The sequence below is a fragment of the Microtus oregoni genome, unplaced genomic scaffold (genome assembly GCF_018167655.1).
Source record: "Microtus oregoni isolate MIOR12 unplaced genomic scaffold, Mior012 000022F_ref0000154, whole genome shotgun sequence".
Lineage (NCBI taxonomy): Eukaryota > Metazoa > Chordata > Mammalia > Rodentia > Cricetidae > Microtus > Microtus oregoni.
In genome coordinates this window covers 476,059-497,962 of record NW_024543081.1, presented here as the reverse complement: position 1 = coordinate 497,962, position 21,904 = coordinate 476,059, and the positions used below count along the sequence as shown (strand labels likewise).

At 40.1% G+C, this 21,904-nt stretch overlaps 1 protein-coding gene across 1 annotated transcript in view; it reads right to left on the bottom strand.

The window, feature by feature from the left end:
- Yaf2 (YY1 associated factor 2) overlaps positions 1 to 21,904 on the bottom strand; it is a 64,430-nt gene that overhangs the window by 25,067 nt on the left and 17,459 nt on the right. Inside the window, 2 exon segments of the mRNA XM_041672047.1 lie at positions 16,262 to 16,276; positions 16,278 to 16,331. Coding sequence (XP_041527981.1) covers positions 16,262 to 16,276; positions 16,278 to 16,331 — 69 coding nt within the window.

Here is a 21,904-nt window from a genome sequence, read left to right as displayed (position 1 = left end):
ATACCTTAAGGCAATCTTCCTAATGCTGTGACCCTTTAACACCACACTCATGCTGTGGTGACCCCCAACCATAAAATAATTTTACTGCTACTTCATAACTATAATTTTGCTACTGTTATGAATTGTAATATTCAATATGTGAACCTAAAGGGTGGTGACCCACAGGTTGAGAACCACTACCTTAAGTGAGAGATGCAACAGATTATATGAAGTTTTTTACCTTTATTTAGCCACTGACTTTTAAATTCTGTTGTGTGTGAAGAAACCTATTATGATCACTTTCCAAGTCTCAATAAACTCCAGGTCTGCCAAATTCTAAAGCTCATCCTTCTACACCCATAATGCCATGGGCTTCTGATGACTCACAACCACTGTTTGGAACCTCACACAAGTCTCTCTGGACTCATGAAGATACTCTTGGCCATCTGCCCAGACTTAAAATAGCACTTTCAGAAGGCTGTGTCATTCCAGCTGATGGTTCTGTCGCCTGCCTTGTCAGTCACCACTTCTCAGTATATCTGCCTCTGGCAACTTTAGTCACCCATCAACCACTTAAACCCTTCAAGCTACTTATAACTTTATGTCTACCATAATCTGGAAGGACTAATGAGCTGGGATACATGCTCAGTGAGTAAACTACTTGCCATGAAAACGTAAGGACCACAATTTGGATACCCAGAACCCACACAAAAGCCAGACAGGTGTGGCAGGTGCCTGCAATCCTAGCACTTGGGAGGGAGAGAATGGGGATGGATGCCCAGGACAAGCTGGATGGCTAGATTAGTCAAAGTCAGAGAAAGCTCCAGGATCAGAGAGGGGGATTCTGCCCCCTCCCCCCAAAATAGAGAACAAAAAGGAAAACAGTAACAACTTCAATAATAACCTCCATACACATGCATCACATTTCCACGCACAACCATACATGTATAACTTAGACATACAAATACATATACACACATACAAGCATTCCGTATGTATGTGTATATATAAAATATATGAAAGAACAAGCAAAAAAAAAAAGAAAGGAAAAGTGCCAAAAACAAAGAAAATCCCACCACATTGATGCCAGGTTGGCTTGGTTATTTCTTTGTATGCTTGTTTTGTTGTTCATTTTTGGTCTTTCAAGGCAGGGTAGCCCTGGCCATCCTGGAACTTGTTCTGTAGACCAATTTTGCTATCACATCATTAAGTTGGCCTCAAACTCACAGACATCCTCCTGTTTCTGCCTCCCAAATGCCAGCAGTGCCTGTTATCTTATGAAGCAATTCTTGTATGCTAGTGCTATCAACTGTGACAGGGAAAACTGGATAGCAAAGGACAGTGGCTTAAAAAGCTGCCTGGAGCTTTCTGACTGGGGGAAGGAAAGGAAGGTGCAGTGTCCAAGAAGCTCCCTAGCCCCTTACAACCACAACAGCTGTGTCTTGGCTCCCCTATTAGACTAACTGAAGAGGACTATGACACCACCAGATGGGAGTTACCATACTGGGTATGACTTCAACAGGCAAGTTATTCTTAAACACGAGTTACTGAATGTCCCACCAGAGCCCTAGACGTTATATCAAAGTGTCAGACTTTCTTCTGTATCACACTTCTTTGGTTTCTGCGACTTCAGCATATTCATCATAGTTAAAATAATAGGATAAGAGCATTTCCTTCATTTAATCTCTACTATATGCCAATGAATTCATTCTTGACTGTATTCATGTAGTTTTTTAATTTTGTTAACACATTATTAAGCTGGCTTTCCTCCCCCCAGAATCAATGTCCAACTTAACTAAATCATTTCAATACCTGTAATCTTTACTTACTAATATACAAATTGTATTTAAAATATATTACTTTATGCTGGCAGTCCTAGAATATTCTGTTAGACACAGCACAGCTTAAATGTTCTATGTGTACTGTGTCTGCTCTATTGCTGTTATTTCTGTGGCACTAATATTTATTGAGTTCTTTCTGGATCCCAGGCATATTCTAAGTAGTATAGTAATATTAACTTGTTTAGTCTCCAAGGCAACTTTAACATAGGATATTAAAATGTTAGAAAACCAATAGGAAATTTCAACTTTGTCTTTCTTCCCAGTCAGATTATTTACCAAATATTGCTGTGAAAAAATTAACTTTTTATTGATTCTTTGTGGATTTCACATCATGCATCCAGATCCACTCATCCTCCCCCGCCCCCATCCCCTTGATTCTGCCCTCTGCCCTTGCAACCTCCCACACACAAAAAAAAATAAAAGTAAAAACAAAACAAACAAACAATCTTGGCATGGAAGCTGTAGTTAACCCAGTGAATCACACAGTCTACCCTTTAGTCCATACATCTTTATTTGTAAGTGTCCATTTAAATGAGTCATTGGTCTGGTTCGAGGCCTCGGGCTTTTGCTACACTATCAATACTGGGCCTTCACTGGGATGCCTCTTGGGTATCCTGTATCATGGAGATTCTGTTGCTTTGGATCTGCAGGTTTGGCCCCTTCACATGCTCATTCACAGATGAGGTGGGTTACCTTGTAGTTCTGTTTCTGGGCCTGAGTGGTAGTTGGGTTGGTCAGCCTGCCAGCATTCCCTCACCATCACCACCTGGGTGAGCTCACCAGCACTGCCACACTAGCTCACCCAATGCAGCAGACAGCAAGGAACAGAGCCAGTTCTCCAGCTCTCACACCCCCAGGGCCAGCTCTACTCTTCTGCCCAGGCAGGGTTCAGGATCGGTTCTCCCAGTCTCCTGAACCTGGAGACCAGCATTTCTGCCCTGCAATATGGGGTGAGGGGTGAGGGGAGTATCTCTCCCTCACCCATGCCACTGCAAGACAGGCTGTGGGGCTCTCTCCCACTCTCCGGCTCACTCACACCCCCCACCAGCAGGGACAGCTCTACGTTCTGAAAAAATTTTAAAGAGGTTGCTCACAAAACTATCTGGGCCTGACAGGTTGAGGGTTTCGGTCTTTTGTAGGGTAATTTTGAGTAATTCATATTTACACACACACACACACCCATTCTCCTTGCCTCCCATCCTTCTGGGAGACAGAGTATTCTTATATGACTCAGGCGGGCCTTGAATTCACAATCTTTCCTAATCTAGCCTCCTGAGTACTGGGATTTAGATATGTGCCATCACACTGAACTTATATTTTCTAATTTACTAGCTATGCCAACTATTCCCTGATAAACATTATCATCATCATCCACATTGATGCTACTTTCTTTTTGTAGCCCTGATTCTGCTTATAGCACCTTCAAACTATAGCTAAGAAAACTTGTCTGGTCTTATGTGTACACAAGGAGGTGTGTACATGCGCATATGTGTACTGGGTGCATGTGTGTGCATGTGGAGAACAGAAGGCAATCTAGGTGTTGCTCCTCAGGAGCTGCAAACCTCGACTTTCAGATATAGGCAACCTGGAACTCACCAGTTAGGGTAGACTGGCTAGCCAGCAAGTCCTAGAGCAGTGGTTCTCAATGTGAAGGTCACAACCTTTTGGGGTCAAATGACCCTTTTACAGGGGTCACCTAAGACTACTGGAAAACACAGATATTTACACTATGACTTGTAACAGCAACAAATTAGTTATGAATTAGCAATGAAAATAACTTTATGATTGAGGTCACCACAACATGAGGAACATAAAGGCTCACAGCATTAGGAAGGTGGGAAACCCACAGCCCTAGAGATTTAGTTGTCTGTCTTTCCACAATGGGATTCCAAGTATGCACTACAGTGCCTGGTTTTTATGTGATGCTAGTAACTGAACTCAGGCCCTCCTATTTTTTTTTTATTTATTTATTTTGGTTTTTCGAGATAGGGTTTCTCTGTGTAGCCCCGAACTCACTATGTAGACCAGGGTGGCCTGGAACTCAGAGATCCTCCTGCCTCTGCCTCCTGTGTGCTGGGATTAAAGGTGTGCACTACCACTGCTTGGCTTATAGTCCTCGTATTTTTGTGGCAAGCACTTTACTGACTGAGCCATCTCCCCAGCACCACATAATTTTTTCTAGTGAAAAAAAAAGGCTTTAGCATTATTTAATTACACTTTCATTACTTCTTCTGTATCTTCTTAGGTTTCTCCTGTCATTCTATACCCTGTAAGTTACTTACATATTTAATTTTATTGGATTTTTTTTAGGGTTTCTTGTTTCATCTGAGCTTTTATTTTCTAATTTACTAGCTATGCAACTGTCCCCGAAGAAACATGGCCTGCTAGGTAGCAGATGACGACCTTGGATTTACAATCCTCCTGTGTTTTGGAATTGTACTCATATATGTCTACACCTAGTTTCCATGATGCTGGAGATCTAATCCAGAACTGTACAACCCAGGCAAGCATTCTACCAGCTTAACTACTTCCCCAGCCTAGGAAAATGCTTTTACATTTCTTTGTTAAATTTTTTAAAAACATTTTTATCCTTACTGTGTGGCGGGAGGAGTGTGTGCACATCATGTGTGTACTTAAGTACAGATGTGCATGGGTTATTTGTGTGTTGAGGTTAGAGAACTCCTTTCCACAGTGGGATCATCCAGGGACCAAACTCAGGTGGGTCAGGCCTGCCTGTGCAGCAAGCACCTTTACCCACTGAATCATCTTACGGACCCACATTTCTTAATTCCAGAAACAGATTTCAGTTTTAAGGTTTGCTTTTTAGCTCTTGCATTTGTTATTAACTGAAAATCTCATCGTATATAGTTCATAACATACCAACTTAAAAACTGTTTCAGGGATCAGGAGGCAGGTCAACAAGTAGCACATCAACCTGTGTTCCATCCCATGTGAAAGTGCCAGGCATAGCAAAAAACACTCATAATCTCAGTATTGGGTGTCAGACACAGGGAAATCTCCAGGGCTTGTTGGACAGTTCTCTTAGCCTATCTAAGATACAAAGAGTAGGTAGACAATGCCCAAAGAATGAGATACCTAAAGTTGTCCTCTTACAGATGCATGCATGGGAACAAGCTTGTGTGTGCACACACACACGCGTGCACGCACGTACACCCAAATCTTTTATAGCTTTCTTTATAATAACAATGTGTTGTCCATATTTGAAAATATTCTATGGGAAACTGAAATGACATCACATTTTCTCTTTACTGTAGCATACTATATTGTGGAATATTTAACTAACTATGCAAAGATGTATTATATTTGTTTATGCTGTGGAATAGTACTTTAACTGTGTAAAGGTGTGTTACATTTGTTTAAGCTATATCTGTTTAATGATGTAAGGATGTCTCTTTAATTATGTTAAGATATGTGGCATTTGTTTCACCTTGCCTGCCTAAGGCACTTCTTTGCCCTAATAAAAAGGTGAACGGACAAAGAGTTAGGCAGGAGAGGGACAGGCAGGGCTAGCAGGCAGACAGAATAAATAGGAGAAATCTAGGCTCGAGTAGAAGAAAGAATGAGAGAAAATAAGAAAGAGAATGAGCAAGGCACTGGGGCTAGAAGCCAGGCAGCTACTGCCAGTCAGCCAAACACAGAGGCAGCAGGGAAGTAAGATATGCAGAAAGAAAAGATAAAAAGCCCTGAAGCAAAAGGTGCATAAGCATTAACAGGTTAAGTTAAAAGGGCTAGCCAGAAATGACAAGTCTAAGCTAAGCTGAGCATTCAAAACTAATAAGTTTCTGTGTCATGATTTGGAAACTGGTTGGTGCCCCCCCCCCCAAAAAAAAGCCTGGTACACTACTATATTTATCAGTCCTGCTATTTTGTGATTCAGATTCTCCAAATATTTACTATTTATGCATTTGATATGCCATGGACTAAAAATGTCTTTCATTACTGCTTATATTTAAAGCCCTCCATAACTGTATCTGTTTTTCCTCAATTTCTATAGTTTACACACTGTATATTTTCATGCTCAATCTTTTTCCAAAATTTACATTTTTACATTTATTTATTGATGGTGTGTGTACATGTATGCCATGGCACATGTACAGTGGCTAGAGGAAAACTTGGGGCAGCTGGTCCTTTTCTTCCACCATGGCAAGTGTGTACACTGAAACAATAGCCTACGTTTCACCTTTTAAAAATAAAGATTTGGGGCTAGGGAAGACTGACTCAGTAGTTAAGAGTACTACTGTTCTTCCAAAGGACCTAAGTTTGATGCCCAGCATCCATATGGTGGCTCTTAACTATCCAATTAGAGATAGTCTGATACCTTCTTCTGACATCCAGAGATACCAGTCATGAATTGCGTACAGACATAGGCAAAAAAAACTGATAACATCTAAACAATAGAATAAACAGCTAGAAGTGAAGATTGTGTTTGCCAGGTGTAATGATGTGCCTATAATGCTGCACTGGAGGCTCAGCAGAGGAGCAACACAAGGCACAAGTTTGAACCTTGGCTAATAGTTAAGCTCACATGGTGGACATTGATAGTTTTAATGAGTACATTAGGTCTGGATTTTGTTTTCTTTAATTTTTCCTTTTCACAATTTTTCCCCTTTTGATGCTTCTACTGTGGCACAATTTAATTTATAGATCAAGTTTATTATTTATGTAATACCCACTGCTTGTTAAATAAATATGCTTAGGGGAATATACTGGTAAACAAAGCATTAGCAACATGCACATAAAGATGCCGCTCATTTCCCATCTCATCAACACTAAGAGAGACTTAGGTAGGGTAACAGTGAACAAAGATTTTGCATAAAATATGACATACTAAAATTTAAACATGCCAGATGTCATGGCACATGTCTTAATTTCCAGCACAGGAGGCAAAGGCAGGCAGATCTCTGTGAGTTTAAGGTCAGTCCTGTCTACTATAGCAGTTCCAGGTCAGCTGGGGCTACATAGAAAAACCCTGTCTCAAAAGTAAATAAATTAATCAATTAAATATTACCAAAAAATCATCCCAATGAAACAATGGGAAAAAGACTACTTCAAAGAGAAATGGAGCACTACACCTACCAACCAAAGAGGAGAGTATGTTCCAGACCTAGGGAAATCAGCAGGGGGGACAGGGTGAAGGAGAACTGCAGGAGACTTGAGAAGGGGAAGAAAATGGTAGTTTTCTGAAGAGACAGCAAGGAGCCAGATTACATAATGTCTTTCCATCAGACACACAAAGAACTTACAATTTTATTCAAATGCGAATAAGAAATTAAGAAGTTCAAACCAGGAAAATAACTGGATGTGATAGTATTAAAATAAAAATTTCCTGGCTCCAAAGAAGGAAGAGGAGCAGAGTAAGACCAGAGAAATCACTGGGGATGCTCACCGCTTACCCTGGAATGTTAACAGCAGAGGGAGTAACAATAAATAGACTATCCAGAGAGTAGGAGGGCGTGGGGTTGGGAATCTATGTGGAATTGTGAACATGTTAGGTGTGAGACAGTTACAAGTAGAATCCTAAATAAAGGTCCAGCAGCTCACAGGCAAACAACTGTTCATGCCTCGCTTGTCACAACACTATTTTACAGTCCCACTTTAAGTAGGTGTTCTGACTAGCAAGACCTTCTAACAATGACATTAGCGCAAAGCATGCAAAGCAGTACTTTTAAGGCGACAGACGAGGTTTGGGCCTTTACACTTTACTATGAAAAGCATAAAAACTACACAAGCAATTAAATATAAGTTCTTAGGGCTGGAGAGATGTCTCCGTGGCTAAGAGCACATACTCTTCTTTCTGAGGACCTGAGTTTGAGCCCCAGCTCCCACATTAGGCGACTTATACCTCCAGGGCAATCAGACACTCCAACCTCTGTGGGCACTTGCATTGATATGCATATTTCCCCCCCACACACAAATATACACATAATTAAAATAAATGCTAAAAAATAAAATAGATGCTCTTAAGTCCTACTATAAGTGAAATCAAAAATGAAAGAACTCAGGCACAGAATAACAACTTGTAGCTAGATAGAGTTCTAAGTTAATGAAGAAGAATAACCAGGTAAGCAGAGGTTTGATCCAAGAATATGAAAGAAATCATTTGAAGAAATTATCTTAGCTAGTAATATGTAATTAAACAAAGTGTAGGCTACTGACAAACTTTAATGCCTTGTGAATGAAACTGTACCATTATATGTAGCTTTCATTTAAAGAAACACACACAAAGCAATGCCAGGTGCTAAAATGAGAAGTCTCTAAAGCCTGGCAATAGCACTTAAAGAAGTGAAAGGTGAATGACACATGTGTGTGTGTGTTAGAATTAGTCCCCAAGCATGGAGGGAAAGGCACAAGAGCCCCCTACCTCTAACTAAGCAGCTCTTGCTCTTGGCAGCTGACAGTTAGCAGAAGAAGGAGAATCAGTTTGTGTTAGGTCCCTGCCAGGCTGCCCACCCTCCAGAGGATAGCCCCATATTGGGTTATCAGATAGACAGACAGAAAGAAAAGATATGAAGGAGGAGTTGGAGGAGAGAGGAGGTGGTGACAATGGTCATAATATACTGTATGCATATATGAACTACTCAAAGAATAAACTTTGCAAAATGCACTGACCACATTCCAGTATTATGTTCAATTCAAAGGATAGAGGAAAATAGGCATGAATCCAAAGGCCAATGGGACAGAAGTATTTACCATCACCTGAACTTGAATGCATGGCAAACCACTTAGGAGTGTTACCTATGGATAGTTTACCATAGCTGGTCCATTAATGTCATATTCTTTCCTGTTCAGTGTAGGAATTAAGCTATAAACTCTTGATAAAATAAGAACCTTAAAACCCCTATGCTCTAATATAACGTGAAGATTTCGTTGCCTCTTAGGAGCAAGATTAATGCCTGTGGCCCTTATCTTTTACTATTTTTAATGGGATATTTTAAAATTAAAAACTTGGGACATATCCATATTTATTACTGCTCTGGATGAGATCAAGGGCTTCTATAGATTTTTAATTTGTCATAAAGATAACTTTTTAATTAGAATTTGCAATTCTCTTAAAAAAAACTAATAATAGCCGGGCGGTGGTGGCGCACGCCTTTAATCCCAGCACTCGGGAGGCAGAGGCAGGTGGATCTCTGTGAGTTCGAGACCAGCCTGGTCTACAAGAGCTAGTTCCAGGACAGACTCCAAAGCCACAGAGAAACCCTGTCTCGAAAAACCAAAAAAAAAACCAAACCAATAATAGAGCTGGGGAGATGGTGCAGTCAGTAAAGTGGGGCCTCGTAAGCAGGAGAACCTGGATTTGATCCCTAGACCTACTGTGAAAAGCCTGGAGCAGAAGCGCACACCAGTAACCCAGCACCTGGAATGTGGACAGGAGAAACCTGGGTCTTGCGGGCCAGCTGGCCCAATAAGCTGGTTCAGTGAGATCCTTGAAAAACCAAGGTGGAGAGTGACTGAAGAAGGCACTCAATGTGAGCTGCTGGCTTCCTGCACACACTGAGGTACATTAACAACAGGAATAAATAAGCACTATGTACACAGGGACAGAGCTGCTAAGTTTAACTACATCTATTTAACTATAGCTACCTAGTATCACTCTATGCTTTATTTGAAAGTTAAAGGTTATACTTCACAAAATGAGATAAACAGTATTCACTAAGATTTATTCAATTTACCCTCCCCCCAGCTTTTAACTTTTAGGTAACTTTTATTCTTTTGAGGATTTTATATCTTTTAGCTCTCGTTTACCACCCATACATCTTTAATCCCAGCACCTGAGAGGCAGAGGCAGGCAGTTGTTATGGAATTCCCCTCTGCATGCTAAGATTACCATAGATTAATTAAAAAAAAAAAACTTCTTTAGGCCTACAGCAGGGCAGAACAGAGCTAGGCGGGGAAAACTAAATTGAATTCTGGGAGAAAGACGGCAGAGTTAAGGAGAAGTCATGTAGCCCTACCAGAGACAGACACAAGAACTTTGCTGGTAAGCCATAGTGATGTGGCGATGATGTCCACAGACAAATGGAGATGGGTTAAATTAAGATGTAAGAGTTAGCCAATAAGAAGCTAGGGCAAATATGCCAAGCAGTGATTTAACTAATACAGTTTCTGAGTTTGGTTATTTCATGGTCTAGGCAGCCAGGAATGAACAATCAGCCTCTTATAACAGGCAGTGAGTTCAAGGCCACACTGGTCTACCGAATAAGTTCTGTTATACAGAACCCCCCCCACACTGGAAAAAAACAAAACAAAACAAAATAAACAAAAAAATATACTCTGCTATCTATAAGAACAGGAAATAATAGCATTATTTTTATAAGACACAATGATAGATTTGAAAGGCATTTCTCTCTCATACTATAATCCTTACTATCATCTAGAAATAGTTCATGGTTCATTTGACAACTTGAAAAGAATGTGGCCTATAGAAACCAATTTCACAGCTAGGCGGTGATGGCGCACACCTTTAATTCCAGCATTCGGAAGGGAAGGCAGAGGCAGGTGGATCTCTGTGCTTCGAGGCCAGCATGGTCTACAGAGCGAGTTCCAGGACTGGCTCCAAAGCTACAGAGAAACCCTGTCTCTAAAAACAAAAAAAGAAAAAGAAAATAAATTAATTTCACTATCAAAATATATGATACAGGCAGTTTTACAACATAGCACTAGTTCAAAGGCAGTGGACTCATAACAAAGGAACAATTCCACTATCCCAAAATTGTCTAATAATTTTTAAAAATGAGTTCAGCTGGATATAGTGGTAAATGCTTTTAATACCAGCACTTGGAAGGAAGAGGCAGGCAGATTTCTGTAAGTTTATGACCAGTCTGGTCTACATAGTGAGTTCCAGGACAGTCAGAACTATGTAGGGAGAACCTTTCCTCAAAAATTAAATGATAGATAGACAGACAGACAGATTCAACTCAGAAAAGGTGAAAATGAAATGAATTTTTGAAAACCAGAAATTCTTATAAACTGAAATATTACGCGTCAGTGTTTTGGCAAAAACTAAGTCAGGAATTCATATAAAACTCAGTAAAACTACATTAGTCTCAGTCACCAAAAGAAGAAAGGGAACCAACAGAAAATGTCCCAAAAGGCTTAAAGAGAACTTTGGCTATGAGGTGCTAGTTAATTTCAGGGTGAAGCATGAAACTGTACCAGTTCAAACATCTAAGACTCTAGTAGGCACATATACCATGCCAGTGACAGTAGCATACATTTGTAATCAATGCCCTCAAGATGATGAAACAAGAGGATCCCAAAGTAGAGGTTAGTTTAGACTACACAGTGAGAATATATCTTACATATTAAAAATATATAATAGTTTTGGAGATACTATGGCAAATAAAGTACAATCTCTTGTCACTACAGAATTTATTCTTGTTGTTTTGTAAAAGACTAGGAAGTAAAATCACTGTTGATATGTTATTGCCTGCTTAAACCTCAAATCATGACATCGACTACTACTCTTCAGAGAATGAGTGAGTTACTGCTATAGTTTATATTTGGAAGGAAAGAGGCAAGGATAGAGAAACAGGAAGGAGAAAGGTAGATCTACATATGGAAAAGGAAGTGAATCTCCTGCCCCATCTTCCTCTCTGTAAAACTCTGAAGCATTTAAAGAGAGGCTGAACCAACTCAGCTCTTTTCTGGGGCTTCAAGTGCCTGCCTGCTGCTGTCTCAAAACTAGGCTAATCTACAATGATATAGCAGGATGTTGCTTTATTTTTCTACCATAGACCAATATGGAAGATAAACGAAAATTAGAACTAAAAAGTGCAATCCTTATAGTGTTTCTTTTTCAAAAATAAACTATAAACTTTTAGAGGGGAAAACATGCTGTCTACAAAGCTAGTTTCTCTTTCTGCCCTATTCCAAGATCTCCCTCACTTCTCAAATCCATCCATAAGTGTTCATTACAAGTTTGCTGTGTGGGCTGGAGAGATGGCTCAGAGGTTAAGAGTACTGGCTGCTCTTCCAGAGGTCCTGAGTTCAATTCCCAGAAACCACATGGTGGCTCACAACCATCTGTACTGAGATCTGGCGCCCTGCTCTGGCGTGCAGGCATACATCGAGGCAGAATGTTGTATACATAATAAATAAATATTTAAAAAAAAACAAGTTTGCTGTGGTGGATGACACCAGTATATACTTCATTCTTCCACTCCCTTTTTCTTGCATTCCTAGCCTTTTCCATATGCTAAGCACTGAAAGCACAGGGCAGAATGAACCTTGGGCCCGGACTACTGAGATTTAAGTATCAGTTCTGAATCTCATCTCTGCTGTCTGCTAGCTGTAGAATGAGTGTGTAAATGTTGTAGTTGGGATATGGCTTCAGAGTGTCAGCAGAAGCTGATGGTAATGCTAACACTTGAGAAGTCAAGGGTAGAGGATCAAAATGCATTCATCTTCAACTACAAAGAATGAGGCCAAACTAGGCATGATGGCACACAACTTTAATCTCAGCACTCATGAAACAGAGGTAAGCAGATGAATGTTGAGTTCACAGGCAGCCTGGCCAACACAGAACTCAATTAGAGACCCTGTATCAAAAAATTTATGACTAAAAATAAAAGTTTAAGGTCAGTATGTATAGCTCTAGCTAGGTGGGAAACTGCCAATGTAGACCAGGCTAACCTAAAACTCAGAAATCCACCTGCCTATTCCTCCACAGTTCTGGGGTTACAAGTGTGCTAGCCCGCAACGTGAACTGCTGGAGGTGTGTGCTGACTTGATCAGAGGAGCAAAGGAAAAGAATCAGGACACTGAGAATCACTACAAGAAAAACACCTTGTGGTTAAGGTTCCAAGACATGGGATTGTTTTCAAATGAGAATCCACAAGCAACTCATTGACTTAGACAGTCCTTCCGAGCTTGTTAAACAGATTACTTCCATCGGTACTGAGCCAGGAGTGGAGGCTGAAGTCACTATTGCAGATGCTGAAGTCAAGTATTTTAATAAACTGACTTAATCAGTTGTTCTTTTTTTTTATAAAAAAAAAAAGTGTGCTGCCATGCCTGATTACCCCCCCCCCGCTCTCTCTACCCCTCCCTATTTTGCAGCATAACTGTTTTGAGAGAGGGGACAAAGTGTGATGGGTCCTTCTTAGCAGGAACTTTCCTCTTGGTTGCCAATAGTTCCTAAGCATCTCCTGTTTCCTCTTGGCAACAGTGTGCAAAGTCCATCAGACTTATGTGCTCACTTATCCTTGGATACTTTTAGTAGTTCCTTGGTGCACACTTCCTAGGGGCTTTGCATCCTCTGGATCATGTCCCACACAAATTTAGCCTGTTTGATGAGGTGTCTACCATGCCACCTGGGCCTCAACTTGTGTTCTTCATGACCTGTGTGGCCATAGTTAAGACCCAGTCATGAAGTAGTGCAGAACCATGGCCTGATGCTATTCAATAATGTCACAAGAGGCCACATTCTCACTCTGACTGTGTGTGTGTGCGTGTGTGTGTGTGTGTGTGTGTGTGTGTGTGTGTGTGTTGGTTTTTGTTTTTCAGCATGGGGTTACTTTGTGTAGTCCTGGCTGTCCTGGAACTAACACTGTAGACCAGGCTGGCCTCGAACTCACAGAGATCCACCTGCCTCTGCCTTCCAAGTGCTGGGATTAAAGGCATGTGCCACCACTGACTAGCCACATACTCTTTTTCTAATGTGCCACAGAAGTTAATATTATACTGGCTAGAATTTCAATGTAACAGGTTAAAAAAAATGTTTTCCAGAGAAAAATATAGGTCACATAGAACTTATCCAGCTAATAAATAAACGTTTCATCCACAAAAAAGTGGTAAATAAATTCACACATTTATGTAGAAAATAAATTTTTTCAATGGGTATTTTTATTAGTTATTGATTTTAGGAATCACATGAGATTATGGTAAAATTTTATCCTTGATCTCAAAAACCATACAACAAACTTTTAAGTATTTAAAAAGGTATTTTATGTGACAGCACACAGCTGTGATCCCAGCATTTAGGAGGCTGAAGCAGGAATTTTGTGGTTTCAAGGTCAGCCTAGGCTACACAGAAGCATAATAATCACCAGCAGTGTTAAAATTTAAGGGCTAAGCAATGTGACACAGGTAACTAAAACCACAGAAATGATTCAACTCAATCTATAGTCTAACATTAGCTACTGGAGTGCTACTATGTGCTCCTGGCCCTCTGTCAAACACATTCCATAAATTAATACAATTCACCAAATTTCCACTCTGTCACAGAGAAAGCAGAGGTAAAACAGATGCTACCAGGAACTGGGGAGACAGCTCAGTTGGTAAAGTGCTTGCCACAAAAGCATGGGGCCCTGAGTTCATCCCCAGCACCCACACAAAAAGCCAGGCAGAGGGCTGGAGAGATGGCTCAGAGGTTAAGAGCACTGCCTGCTCTTCCAAAGGTCCTGAGTTCAATTCCCAGCAACCACATGGTGGCTCACAACCATCTATAATGGGGTCTGGTGCCCTCTTCTGGCCTGCGGTCATACACACAGACAGAATATTGCATACATAATAAATAAATAAATAAATAAATAAATAAATAAATAAATAAATATTTTAAAAAAAAAAAGCCAGGCAGAGCAGCCCACACTTGTCAGGCTATTACTGGGAAGACAGACAGGAAGAGCCCTGGGGCACACCAGTCATGCTAACCTAATCAGTGTGCCCCAAGACCCTGTGAGAGACATGGTCTCTCAATGTCAAGGTATATTAACTTTGAGAAATGACTGACAGAGATTGCCCTCTGGCCTCCACAGACCACCCACTCATGTACAACAGCACAAATGTAAACTGGTAAGGGGTAGAAGTGCTTCAGCTTTCAATCACAGAAAGAAGAATGGAAAAGTACTGACCAAAACCTTAAACTATCCAAGTGAAAACAATGAGCAAAGTTCCAAACTGAAGAAATTAAGACTGCATGAAGAGAATGAAATGGAATTAGAACATGTCTTTAAATACCCAGAAATAAATGAAAATTTATAAAACAGCTATAGAAGTATATTACTCAGACTCAATGTGCTAAAAATGTCCTTAGAGGATAGTGCAAAACAAAAGAAAAACCAAAAATAAGACCGGAATCGTAGGTGACATAATTCAGTAGTAGAGTACTTCCCTAGCATGCCTCGGGTTTGGAATGGACCCCCCCAACGTGTGTGTGTGTGTGTGTGTGTGTGTGTGTGTGTGTGTGTCTGTCTGTTTGTGTGTAGACATAGAATTCTGAATTGGAACCCATGTGTGTGGTGTGTGTTTGTGTGTGTGTATAGACATAGAATTCTGGATTGGACCTCATGTGTGTGGGGTGTGTGTGTGTGTGTGAGCGTAGACAGAGAATTCTAACCCATAACTTAGTGGAATCAGAGTGCTTCATACCAGCAGGGGTCTTAATTACAGAGAAGGACACAGAAAGGTCATCTTCAGGTGCACCTTGAAACCAAAAGGCCCACTGAAAACTGTCATTTGATATGCACTGGCAGCCAGACATGGTGGGACACTTCTGTAATCCTCACACTCCAGGGGTGGAAGCAGAAGAACCAAAAAGTTCAAGGTTAGCTTCAGCTACTCAGGGAGTTTGAAGCCAGTCTAGTCTATCTAAGAGCCAGTTTCCACAACAAAGAATAAAGATAAAAATCTCTTTTTTAAAGGTGGTAGTAGGATTGGAGATGTGGCTTGATGGTTCAGAGTATACTTGGTGTATAAAAAGCTAAGAAAGAAAAAGAGTAAGTGCTATTGACTAAAACTTAATGCCAGTCATGGTGGCACAGACTTTTAATCTCAGCACTTGAGAGACAGAGAGGTAGATCTCTGTGAGTTCCAAGTCAGCCTAGTCTATACACTGAGCACCTGTCTCAAACAAAAAAAAAAAATCTGTTCTTACTGTTCAGAAATATTGTGCCAAAACAATCTGACCAAATTTGTATGTGTAAAAGTTTACAGTTCAAGTATTTCACTAAAAGCAATAATGTAAATGAATTCTTAAAACAATTCAACATGTAGCTTTCCTGAAAATTACTTTATACTATTTACCTCAAACATATACTTTTTAGAAAGCTATATAAATAACACTTTAGAACCACTGTTATACTTATACATATATCTATTAATAGTTTGATATATTATCCATAAAGCCTTCATAACATACAAAAAATGTCATCTAAAACAACTTCCTTTCTATTAACCTCTTAAAGAGAAGAAATTTGAGAGAAAAAAAATCTCAAGTTTGTGAAAACCAGATTACTTACCAGTAACTTGAGCTATCCTATTGGGTCTTTTCCCTCACAGATCCACCCCTTCCTTCTGTCCATCTCGAGGATCCTCGTGAAGCGCATCCACGGGAACTGAGGGCATGCAGCACAGATGCATACGTGAGAAAGCTGGGGTGGGCTTAGGAGGCTAGAGACATGCTGCAGGCACTCACTTACCTTCCTGAAATGGGATTGCAACGGTCCCTTGGTCCTCGAGCCACTCACAATAGCTTCAAAGAATGTGGATCTGTGGAGATTACCCAATAGGAGAACTCCAGTTACTGGTAAGTGATCCAGTTTTTTCTTCTCTATCAGAATAAGAAGATTTTTAAATTTTATTTGAGATTATTAACTCATGTAGTGCTATAGGAGGAACAGATGTAAACATACTACAGAGCTAAACATGTACTCACCAAAGGAAAAAATGGATTAAAAGCAGTATTTGGCTGTTCAGCAAAATCAGAAATACTAGGAAAATACAGATATTTGAATGATTTAATTTTTAAATGTCCACTATAATAGCAGCTGTATTTTTAAAAACAGAAAAAATCAGCTATGGAGCTTGCATTTCATTGAACCACCATCATCATTTTGTAATACTAGTAAAACAATACACAGTTGATCAAAATCTGTCACTTCTTAGGATCATCAGGCCACCATGGTTGCTTTTATACTAAAATTTACACAGCTGTCATGGTTGGAGACTTCAGATTAGAATTACTATGGGTTCCTATTAGCAAGCATAAAAGTACTATAGTCATTGAAAAATAACAAACTCTTGTTTTCTGTTAGTAGTGGTGGTTTTTGTTTTGTTTTTTATCTTTTGGTCCTTAAGTACTTATACAAACATGTCTGTCATTTAAAGAAAAATTCTAATCAAAAGGAAGAAGAAAGGCCTGGGGAGATGGCTTAGCTGTTAGCATGCTTGCCTTACAAATATGAAGGCCTGGTTTCAAACTGCATAACCCATGTAAAAAAAAAAAAAGCTAACTGTTGCTGTAGGGTGGTGCAAACCTTTAATCCCAGCACTTGGAGGCAGTGTCAGGTGGATCTCTGAGTTCAAGACCAGCTTGGTTTACACAGTCAGTTCCGAGGACACCAGGAATATAGTGAGAACCTGTCTCAACCTTTAAAAAGCTGGCTGTGGTGGTGTGCTCTTGGAGTCCTGGTGGCCAAGGAGGCAGAGACAGATGGATTCTTGGGGTTGATGGCTCGCTACCCAAGCTTACTTGGAAAGTGCCCAGACAGTGAGAGATCCTGCCTCAGAAAGAAAAAGACTGGGGCTGGGGATTAAGCTCAGTGCTAGAATGTTTGCCTTGAGTTAGTCCTCAGCTCGAGGGAAGGAGGGAAGGAGGGAGGGAAGGAGGGAGGGAGGGAGGGAGGGAGGGAAAATGACACCTAAGGTCGTGTGCAAACACAAAGGAAAGAGACCCCCAGGCAGAATTTTATCTCATCCTCAAATGTTAGTAAGGGTGTCCTACTGCCTTTAACTCCACACATTCATTCTGTATCTTGCTATAGCGGTGATAGACTCAAGCCCTATACTATACTAGTAGCACTAGATACAGATGTATGTCAGTACTTTTGCCATTGTACTATTGAACATCCATTCCCTACCTTCCAGATCCTTCTAATATTCCGTTTTGAAATAAGGATTCATATAGCCCAGGTTAGGCTTGAACTTCTGATATGCCTGCCTTCACCTCCAAAATGTGAGAATTATAGCTATGTACCGTGACTCCTAGTTTATGTCATGCTGAAGACTTAACCCAGGACTTCATGAATGCTTGGCAATCACTCTATCAACTGAGCTACCTATACCATTAGTCCACCTTCTAGATTCTTGCGGCTTCATCATTCTTCATTCCATGGAAATAAACTAAAGAAACTGTATAGGTTTCTCCTGTTTCACTATAAGATTAAATAGGACTGATTAATGTAAAATAATTTCTCCACAGAAACAAATTTGGAATATAAAGATCTTACATTTCAATACTGTTATGCAGTATTTAGTACAGGGTACAAATATCAAAGTCTGATAGTACTTTGCTAAGGTTTTTACTAGATTCACATTTAATTTTAACATGCACATTTCTCTGGGTAAATTATATCATTTTCTATAAATCTAAGCCTAAAGTACAATAATTGCAAATTATTTCATTTTTAAATGACTAATCCATTCAAATTGGGTACTACAACCATGGGATATACTATATTGCCTGTTGGGATATAACCTGAGTGTCTCCCCAACCGTCTATCTTTTTCAAGCAACACCTTCATGTATTTTGTTATTGACTCAAACAGCAGGCTCCATTTTAATTTATAATATAAAGACTAGGTTTTGTTTGTTTTCAAGACAGGGGTTTCTCTGTGGAGCCCTGGCTGTCCTGGAACTCTGTAGACCAGGCTGGCCTCAAACTCAGAGATGCTCTTGTCTTTGCCTCCCAAGTGCTGGGATTAAAGGCGTGTGCCATCATGCTAAATTCAGGTGAGTATTTTTAAAGGTCACCCATATCAACATTTTTATATACCTGGACTCTCCCTTACCGTCAAGTCACTTTGTACAGCATACAGCACACAGAGTTTGCATGTATTCATCTAGATTACAGGAGCAATTATGTAATGTTTTCTTAATAGAATGAGCTAGAATACATCATTCCAAATCAAATAATATCCAATTTTTATTTAAAGAAAATACTGTCTCTGTTTAGACTTAAGTCATATAAACTTAAATAATCAAATACATTTTAAAAATAAGAGGATTAAGGCATATTCAAAGCATTTTGATATAACCAGAGGGTGTCTTGCACATTGGCTGAGAAAGCACATCTTCCTGTGTTGCTGTTACATCGTGTGTGGCGATGGGACTTGAATCCAGGACCTCACACATTAGGCAAGTGTTTTACCACTGAGCTCTATGCCTTCAAGCAGATTTTATTTTTAATTCTAGAGATTAGGATGCACTACTCAAAATTAGTCTGTTGGAACTCTTGTAATTATAACATGCATCAACCGAAAGTTACTCCTTAGTATTCAAAACAGAGCCAAACATTTTATCAGTAAAAGTTACCTCACAGAATTAGACTGAACTTAAAAAAAAAAAAAGGCTAGATTAGAATGTAGTAGCTAAAATTTAGTGGTACATGCCTTTAATCTCAGCACTCAAAGGCAGAGGCAGGCCAATCCTCGTGAGTTCAAGGCCAGCCTGGTCTACACAATGAGTCCCAGGACAGACCCAGCTATGTAGAGAGACTCTGCCTCAAAACAAAACAAATACACAAAAAGAATGTAGTAGCTAGTGGGACATGTAATCCCAATAATCCAGGGGCAGAGGCAGGAGGATCCTGAGTTTGAGCTCATCTGGGCTAAACAAACAGAATGTCTCAAGTAATATAAAGCCCAGGCATGGTGGTTTACACCTGCAATCCAGAGCTCTTAAACAAGGTAGAGTGGGCACCATTAGTTTGAGCCACCCTGAACTCTACAATAAGTCTAAAGTCTTTCCGAGCTGCACAGTAGGAAGCTATCTGGAAAGGAACTTTGCGGGGAGGTATATGTAGTTCAGTTGTAGAGTACTTGCCTAAAATGCACAAACTCCTAGGTTCAATGCCCAGCATTCAGAACAAGAGGCTGGATAAGGTAAGGGTAGCAGGCTATAGCTCAATGTTGGAATACTTGCCTACTATACGTGAGGCCTTAAATTCCATCTCCAGCACTGTCTCTCTGTCTCTGTCTCTCTCATACATGTACACAAACACTGAATTATAACTACATAAATCACTATCAATACCATTCCAATACATAACTACAAGGCATTATATTACATTTACCTTAGTAATGGAAGCTATTCAGACATTAAAACTTTGTTGCAAGCTGTTTCCAAACCCTAATGCCTTATTTATAAGACAGAATTTGTAAGAGCAGTTGTCAACGAATTCTGAGTGAAAATATAAAGGTCAGTCTATGTCCACTTTCTTGAGTGATATTTCCCAGTTACTAATGTGCAAATTGTTGTCAAAAGTGCAGTTAAGCCCTAGTCCCTGGTTCTGCTCCACCCCCGACAACTGCCTTTTCCTATGTACACTCTGGTTTCCCTAATGAGCTTCCCCCTCAAAGACAATCCTGCCAACAATAAAAAGTTTTAACTGTAAACTATGGTGGGCCCTGAAATGATTGCAACTCTAGCTGACAACTTAATTACAGCCTTGTGACAAGAAAGAGGAAAATTTTAACAGTTGCAATATTAAAATTATTCTGACCAGATCTTATAGTCATGCAACACTTTTCAAATAAATTCTTTTTTAATGATTTGTTTTATTTTTATTTTATATGTACTGATACTTTGCCTACATGCACATAAATACACTGCGTGTATGCCTGGTACCTGTGTCAGTCAAAAAAAGGGGGCTTAGTCCTTGAAACTGGAGTTATAAATGAGTGTAAGGTGTCAGTGAGTGCTGGGACTCAAACCCTGGTGCTACGGACCGCAGAATTATGCAGTAAGAGCTCACCTAGACTTCAGGGGTCAGCCCATCAGAGATGCCTATCTCATGGAGACAGACCTTATGTCGCAAGGCAATGAGGATGCTGTCACCAGAGATGCACATCTGATGAAGACACCTTATCTAGCAGAACAATAACCTGTCACCTGTCTTCACTGCAGATTTCTTGTGTTAAGAGCTCTTTCCCTCACATTACAGCTTGAAGAGCTTTCCGACAGCACTACAGTGTGTTAATCAATTACTGGGCACAATATCCCTTATGCATTAGTATATTGGATGACTGTTCCCAGCAATACGTGATTCTGGCAAGAAAGTAATCACAGTCAATGCCCTTGCTCTCTCAACCAGGTCTTTGTATAAACTTAGAAGTCTGCCCTCCTGCAATTATCTTCCTTGGCAGACAGTTGGTCAGTGTTAGAATCCAGGCAAAGAGACCTCTATTAAGACATTCACAGATGCCCAAGGACAAGAATTACAGCATGTCTGAACTTGTCTCTGAGCCATAGCTCTCAGAGCAAGAATGTGTACTGGATTCACTCTACCAGCAAATAGGAAAGTGCTGTCCCAAGCTAACCTCACATTAACCTTAAAGCATGTCAGTTCTTCACTTGCCAGTTACTATTATAGATCTGTGTCTCCAAGTTGTTACTGGGCGCTGTGCTCCCCCTTGTCTGGTTGAGGTTTTGCTCCTATGGCCTTGGGAACTTATGTTGCCATGGCAAAGGCTCTGCCCTTATAGCTTAGCCTAGGAATGTACTTCGGACCAATGAGAGCTACTCTTGTAAATACTTCTTTGGCTTCAAGCCTCCAGAGAAGAGGTAGTAGCTGGAGGGAGAAGCTGGTAGAAATTAGGAGAAATGTAAATGGATAAGAATGTAGGAAAAATAAGAATGTAGGAAAATGAAGAAAAGGAAAAAGAATGAAACAGAATTGGAACTGAAATTAAAGAATTGAGACAAAATTAAAGCTAAGAAATTACAGACAATTAGGACAGAAGAATTAAATTAGAGGCAGAAGAAAAAAAGACAATAATAAAAACATGTCTCTTGGAATGTTTATGAAGTTACTATAGAGATTTTTCAACCCCTCCTTCGCTCCTGACTGGCACTTCATCTTCGGGACCCTGGGTAGGGGCTAGAGCCGGTCTCTTAGCCCTTACACCCTAGTCTAAGAGCAACAAGTACTCTCAACCACCGATAAATCTCACAAGCCCCTCAAATGAATTAATGACAACCTCTAAAAAATAGAGCATATTTTCTGTATAAAACTGACTTTATAAAACAGTGGCAAATTTTTCTAATGTGAATTCAACATAATC